This window comes from Prunus avium, chromosome 4, assembly GCF_965620075.1.
Source record: "Prunus avium chromosome 4, drPruAviu1.hap1.1, whole genome shotgun sequence".
NCBI classification, from domain to species: domain Eukaryota; kingdom Viridiplantae; phylum Streptophyta; class Magnoliopsida; order Rosales; family Rosaceae; genus Prunus; species Prunus avium.
The window spans coordinates 13,643,119-13,650,656 of NC_142287.1; the positions used below are offsets into that span (position 1 = coordinate 13,643,119).

General features: G+C 53.3%; 1 protein-coding gene across 1 annotated transcript; it reads left to right on the plus strand.

Annotated features, from left to right (window-relative positions):
* Positions 1 to 322: 322 nt before the first annotated feature.
* LOC148294844 (uncharacterized) lies at positions 323 to 6,859 on the plus strand. Its single transcript, XM_088251959.1, has 2 exons — positions 323 to 474; positions 621 to 6,859. Exon 2 carries the CDS (start codon positions 807 to 809, stop codon positions 6,714 to 6,716), a length of 5,910 nt encoding a protein of 1,969 aa, XP_088108085.1. The 5' UTR covers positions 323 to 474; positions 621 to 806; the 3' UTR covers positions 6,717 to 6,859.
* The last annotated feature ends 679 nt before the right edge of the window (positions 6,860 to 7,538 follow it).

Genomic DNA, 7,538 nt, shown 5'->3' on the forward strand with positions numbered 1-7,538 from the left:
CACCATGGCTTAATCATACTTTAGCTAGAATCAATCCATTAATCTAATTGAACTTGGGAACTTATCTACTTGAGTTAGTTATTTTCTTTCTTCCTTGTTTTATTTATTTCCTTTCTTTTTCATTTCTGTTTTGTGTAGGGAAAATGAATTGGATCATTCAATCACCAATCCTCGTGGGATCGACCTCGCACTTACATATGCTATACTACCAAACGGCTCGTGCACTTGCGAGTATCACAAGTTGAGGATGCAACTGAATCCATTTTGGTGCAGCTGTATCTACGCAACACCAACACAGCCTACAATCGGTATCCCATACCGATTCTGCAGAATCAACCTCGAAGCACCCGCCTGAAATATCTAAGGACTCGTGTCAACCTCACAGGGCCCTCCCACGAGTCCCACATCGGAAATGAACACCACAAGCATACTAAATGCCCTCTATAAGTATGCCCCTCCCACTACAATACAGGGGTAAGACTTTTCAGCTTGACTTTTATACTACTATATAGTCAACAACAAGAGCTCTTAAAAACAATCTTACTCGAGCATCGGAGGGTCTTAGGCTGGTTCCACACCGGTTCCATAGACTTTACGAGCTTCGCTTATCTTCTATTCAGGATCAGCATCCAAGGACAGGAAGAATCGGCATCCAACACCCAATCGATCTCTTGATCGTCCATCCCACTTGTAAGTTGCACTCATCTCTATCTATTCAAGATTTAGCGCCAACAGATTGGCGCCGTCTGTGGGAATCGCTTATCGATCAACCCATATCTCAAAACAAAGAACTCTGAGACCAAAAAATGAATCCATCTTCGGCCCTCCCTACCGATGGCCCCATCCTCGGCCTCGTTGGCGAGCCGAATCCAACTCCCTTGCTTCAGACACCTGCTCGACCGACCACCCTGGAGGCTCGGATGGAGACCCTACAGCAGGATATGGCAAGAATGCAGGAGCACAACAATGTTCTCGCCTCCAAACTGGATGACACCCAGAGGCAACTGCATCAACAACAAACACTCTCCGCCCAGTTGCAGAACGATCGGGAACCAGCCACACAGCTTCGGCAGGAGAAATCGTTTAAAAGCGTACGAAAGCCCACTTTCCAGGATAGAGGGAAGCAGCAGGCCGCGAACGGACCAACTGTCTCCCGAAGACTGTTCGTGCCCACTCCGAAGGAACGCCATCCCGAATATCGCGTTTATTCTGATTGCCGCGAGAGGATCAACGATCGGCGCAGGGAACGGCAGTCATCGCCCATCCAGGTCCGGGCGAAGCTAGACGATCCACGCCTGGAGGTACTTGGACCAAAATCCCCCTTACGCCAGAGGTACGGCGCGATCGGCCTGGAAGAGACGGACGAATCAGATTATGTTCCAACATCCCCAGGAACCACAATCTCATCGGCAGGGCCCTCTGCACGACGCCACAGCCACCGATCAAACCAAGACAACGATCGGCGAAAAGGAAATTACGAGAGAAGCCCCAGCCGAACGGCAGACCAAGGAAGGCGAGGTCACAATACTGACCAACGCACAGGGAACCGAGCGATCGAACCCTTTGGTGACGATCTTCCATCTACCGATCCGACTATTCGTCTCCTCCTACAGAAGATGACTCGCATCGAGAAGGAACAAGACCAGGCTCGGACACCAACATGGGGAACGGTACAGCCAGGGCCGTTCACCAATCGAATCCGGACATTCAGACACGAGAAGGAGGTCCAAGCACTCCGCATATCGTTTTATTCGGGGGTCGAAGATCCCGTTACCCACATTCATACCTTCCAATCAGCTCTGGGTTGCAAAGGACTGACGGACGAAGGCCAATGTTTGCTATTCCCCTCCACCCTGACCGGAGCCGCTCTGAATTGGTTCTATCGGATGGAGCCAGACACGGTCGACAATTTCAATCAGTTGAAGCAAACCTTCCTCAACCATTTTATGATTCAGACCGATCGCCTATATTCCGCCGATGATCTATATACCGTTCGGCAGCAAGACGATGAGCCGTTGAGGGAATATGCGGCTAGGTTCAGCCATGAGTACTCCAGATGTCCGGAAACTGACGACAGGGCGGCCTTCGGTGCCTTCAAAAGCGGCCTTCGGTCGTCTCAGTTTCGTTATTTGGTCCACAGCAGCAACTGGACCACCTACTCCGAATTAATGAAACAGGCGGCTATCCACGCCAAGGCTGAGCATTTCAACTCCAAGGGATCGGCTTCGACCCCAATAAACAAAACGGCGTTGACCGATCAGCCTCCAACGCAGAACTACGACCGATTCCCGGTCGACCGATCGGCAAACCAGGCCCCCTACCGAACGGCACCCCCTGTCCCTGCTTTTTCCACTCAGCGAAACAAGCGGAAGGACAACTTCCGGGAACGGCAGGACAACAACAAGAAGGGCAACCACAAGGGGAATCGGCCAGACGAAATCTTCACTTTGCTCAACACCACTTATGAGCAAGTTCTCCTGACCGAAGGGGATATGATACCGAAGCCGAACAATCGGAAACTCCCTCGCCAGAGCGAAAAAGACACCGGTGTCTTCTGCCGGTACCACCAATACAACGGCCATGATACGGAATCATGCATCGCGCTGCGCAAAATCGTTGAACGCCTCATCAATGACGGAAAGCTGGATCAGTATTTAAACACCAAGCCAGCAACGGATAACTCATTGAATCGGCAGATCAATATGATCAGTGGAGGGGCGCCTATTGCCGAAGCCAGCAACCGATCCGTTAAAAACTACGTTCGTGCCGTACGGCATCCACAAATCCTCAGCGTGGCGGGAGGACGCAATGACAAAATTCAACGCAACGGTTGGGAACCTATCACCTTTTCTGAAGAAGAAGAGCGAGGCATCATCTTCCCCCACTCTGATCCTATGATCATACGGGCTGATATATCGGATTTCGACGTAGGCCGAATCCTCATCGACACCGGCAGTTCGGTCAACGTGCTATTCGCCGACGCTTTCAACGCCCTCGGCGTGGACCCTCGGCATCTGAACAAGGATATCACCCCTCTCCTGAGCTTCTCTGGCGACGTGGTTGAACCAATCGGCAGTGTCCAGCTCCCGTTCGCTGTCGGTACCATCCCCAGACGAACGGTCCTCTACACCCATTTTCTAGTGGTCGACTGCCCAACGGCATACAACGCTATCATCGGCAGGACGGCGCTCACAAAAATGAAGGCCATGCTGTCACCACACATGCTCCTCCTCAAGTTCCCCACACACGCTGGCGTCGGCCAAGTGCGAGGGGACCAATTGAGTGCACGGACGTGTTACGTTTCGGCAACCAAGGAATCGGCAAGGGCTGCGCTTCGCGAAACATACTCGGTCGCCACCAGCTTGGGCGTACCGAACGGCAGGGGGACGGACAAACCAGATGACCCCCGAGATGAGACTGTAACCCCGCAAGCGCAACCCGCCGAAGATTTAGAACCAGTCACCCTCTCCGAAGCACAACCGGACAGACAAGTTCGAATCGGTACAACCTTGAGTCCGGCACTCAGGGCCGATTTTATCACCTTCCTGCAAACCAATGCAGAAGTCTTCGCCTGGTCATACGACGATATGCCCGGCATCGCCCCGAGTGTCATCAGCCACAAGCTCAGCATCTGCTCCACTTTCAAACCCATCAGGCAGAAACGGCGGGCCTACGATGCCGAACGGTATGAGGCAATGAGGCTCGAAGTAGACAAACTGAAGACCATCGGCTTCATCCAGGAAGTAACCTACCCAATTTGGCTGGCAAATTCGGTTTTAGTCAAAAAATCAAACGGCGCCTGGAGAATGTGTCAAGACTATACCGATTTAAACAAGGCTTGCCCAAAGGACAGCTTTCCTCTGCCACGGATCGATCAGATGGTGGATGCCACGGCAGGCCATGAACTTCTCAGCCTCATGGATGCATACTCAGGCTACAACCAAATATTCATGAGCCCTACCGATCGCGAACACACGGCATTCATCACCGACAAGGGACTTTACTGCTACAACGTCATGCCGTTCGGCCTGAAGAACGCTGGGGCGACATACCAGCGATTGGTCAACAAAATTTTTTCCGACCTCATTGGCACCTCGATGGAAGTCTATGTGGACGATATGCTGGTCAAGAGCAGAACGGCCGATTCTCATCTCCACAACCTTTCGCTCATGTTCGGCGTCTTAAAAAAGTACAACATGCGCCTCAACCCGAGCAAGTGTGCCTTCGGCGTTTCCTCGGGCAAATTTCTCGGCTTCATGATCAGCCAACGAGGAATCGAGGCCAACCCTGAAAAAATCAAGGCATTACTCGACATGCAGGTCCCGAAGACACAAAAGGACATTCAGAGTCTGACTGGGCGTGTCGCCGCTCTAGCCCGGTTCATCTCCAAGGCTACCGATCGGTGCGCTCCATTCTTCAAAGCCCTCAAAGGAAGCAAACGGCAGATTGTCTGGACTGCCGAATGCGATCGCGCCTTCCAAGATCTTAAGGCCTACATGAGCAGAGCACCCCTATTATCCACTCCTCTCCCCGGCGAAGAACTCATCCTCTACCTCTCGGTTTCGGCAACGGCACTTAGCTCTGTGCTCATTCGCAAGCCGAACGGCATCGAACTCCCCATTTTCTACGTTAGCCATGCTTTGCAAGACGCTGAGATTCGGTACCCCGAGCTCGAAAAACTCGCCTACGCTCTCGTCCTTTCAGCACGCAAGCTTCGGCCATACTTTCAGGCTCACAGTGTTACCGTCCTCACCAATCAGCCTCTGCGCCAGATACTCCAGAGACCGGAGACATCCGGTCGGCTAGTCAAATGGGCCATCGAGCTCGGCGAATTCGACATCCGCTACCACCCTCGTCCTGCCGAGAAGGGACAGGCTGTAGCCGATTTCATCTCTGAGTTAACCGCGTCCGAGGGGCCAGTTTCGAAGGACGCCGCATCCGATTCATCTTCGACGGTACCAGTCGCCCACCCGACCGAAGGAATCTTTAATCCGTCAATTCCACTTTGGACTCTCTACGTGGACGGTTCGTCCAACCGACAGGGCAGCGGAGCCGGCTTGGTACTCAAGGCCCCTGACCAGACAACCATCGAATATGCCATCCGATTCCAATTCCGGACTTCCAACAACGAAGCCGAATATGAAGCTCTGTTGGCCGGCCTTCGGCTCGCTAAAGAAATGGGCGCTCAGCAACTCAGGATCTGTAGCGACTCACAACTTGTCGTGAACCAGATACTGACTGAATTTGAAGCCAAGGACACTTCGATGGTTGCCTACTTGACACACGCTCGCCGATTGCTGCACCACTTCACTGCGTACCAAGTTCAACAGATCCCCAGATCCGAGAACAGCCACGCCGATGCTCTATCACGCCTTGCATCAGCGATCGACGACAACATAGGGCGCCGTGTGCCGATCGAGGTCCTCACTCGGCGCAGTACCACCGACCTCGAAGTACATGCCGTTCGGCAGGATCCAAGTTGGATGGATCCTATCCACGCCTACCTCGCCAACGGCACGTTGCCTGGCCCCAAACCTGAAGCAACGACTATCCGCCGCCGATCGGCACGATACCTCCTTCTGAATCAGATTCTCTATCGGCGTGGTCACTCCTTACCATTGCTTCGGTGCATGACCCCGCAGCAGGGAAACTACGTCCTACGAGAGATTCACGAGGGGGCCTGTGGGGACCATTCTGGGGCTAGATCATTGGCTTTCAAGACCATTCGGCAAGGGTACTACTGGCCGACTCTCCATGCCGATGCCACCACCCTGGTCCAGAAGTGCGATCAATGCCAGCGTTTCGGCTCCGTTCCAAAGCTGCCTGCCGAACCACTCTCTCCGATTGTTAGCCCATGGCCCTTTGCCCAATGGGGTTTAGACCTCATCGGCCCTATGCCCCAGGGCAAGGGACAGGTCAAATTCGCCATCGTCGCCGTCGACTACTTTACCAAGTGGACCGAAGCCGAAGCTTTGGCAACAATCACTGCAGCCAGGGTTGAACATTTCGTATGGAAGAATATCATTTGTCGATTCGGCCTCCCGAACGCAATAATCACCGACAACGGAAAACAATTCGACTCCTCTCAGTTCCGGCACCTATGCCACCGATTTGGCATCAACCTGTTCTTCGCCTCCCCAGCACATCCGCAGTCGAACGGCCAAGTCGAAGCAATCAACAAGATCATCAAGAAGACGCTGAAGAAAAAGCTTGGGACAGCTAAAGGAGCTTGGCCCGATCTCCTTCCGGAAGCGCTATGGGCCATTAATACCTCCTATCGACGGTCGACTGGCGAGACGCCATTTTCCCTTGCCTTCGGTTCCGAAGCCGTTGTTCCAGTCGAGATCAACGCACCATCGTGCCGAACGGCATCTTACGAGCCAGAGCAAAACGAAGCCCAGCTCACTCTCAACCTGGACCTCATTGAGGAACACCGTTCCCAGGCTCAGCTTCGGAATGCCGCCTACAAACAACGGACTTCCCGCTACTACGACTCGCGCGTCAGACGCCGATCGTTTAAAGTAGGGGACTGGGTACTACGCAAAATCTCCCTCGCCACCAAGGACTCCAACGACGGCACCCTTGGTCCATCTTGGGAAGGTCCTTACGAAGTTGTCACCATCTGCCGCCCAGGCACTTACCGTTTGCGTGGTACCGATGGTCAAACCCTCGGCCACCCTTGGAATATAGAACATCTCAAATATTACTACAAGTGAACGCCCCTTCGGTCATCACCTCTGTATCATACCTTCGGTCGTCACCTTCGGTCATCAACTTTTGTAATCGGTTTAATTTGGAACTCCCTATTCTATACATACGGCACTACCATTCAGCAATATTATGTCAAACATACTCTACATACGACATGCGCACATACAGAATTAAGGGACATGGCACATTAACCCGAAACAAACTGAACATTGATAAATAAGGGGCCACAGAAGGGCCATCTGTCTTTACAATACGCCGTTCGGCACGCTAAAAAATGTTAAAAACAAAAAGTCTACGAGGTGGGTGGATCGGCTTCGGTCGCTACAACATCGACATCAGCTGACGCAGGCACAGGATCAGTCGACGGCTCGGCAGTAGACGTAACGGCAGCCCTCGGCCCGGGATGACCTTCCTCCCCACTGCTTGAATCGGTGTCGTCGGTTTCCTCGGCCTCGGCATCCTCGCCCTTGTAGGCCTCCACCATCTCTTCGGTCACCCCTTCCGGCAGCGGTGGTGGATCCCGGAGGAAGTTCAGGTTCAGCTTCTTGTCAGCATTATACCGTTTGACTCGATAGAGAAAGTCGTCACATTGCTCCATGACCTCTCTATCCACCAAACGTGTAAACTCCTCCGACGATCGGTAGTCCGCAACGGCCTTCGCCTTCTCCTCTACCAGCTCCCTGGCATGCGACCGCTCGGCCGCATCCATCGCCACCTCTACCGCTGCCTTCGCCTCATGGGCAGCCATCACGTCCAGCTCGGTCGCCGCCAGCTTCGACGCCAGCTCAGCAATTTTCGCCGCATTCTCCTCGGCACGCTGGTCCGCC

Excerpts from the sequence above, each read along its gene's own strand:
- LOC148294844 (XM_088251959.1), top strand. The coding sequence starts at position 807 with ATGAATCCATCTTCGGCCCTCCCTACCGATGGCCCCATCCTCGGCCTC.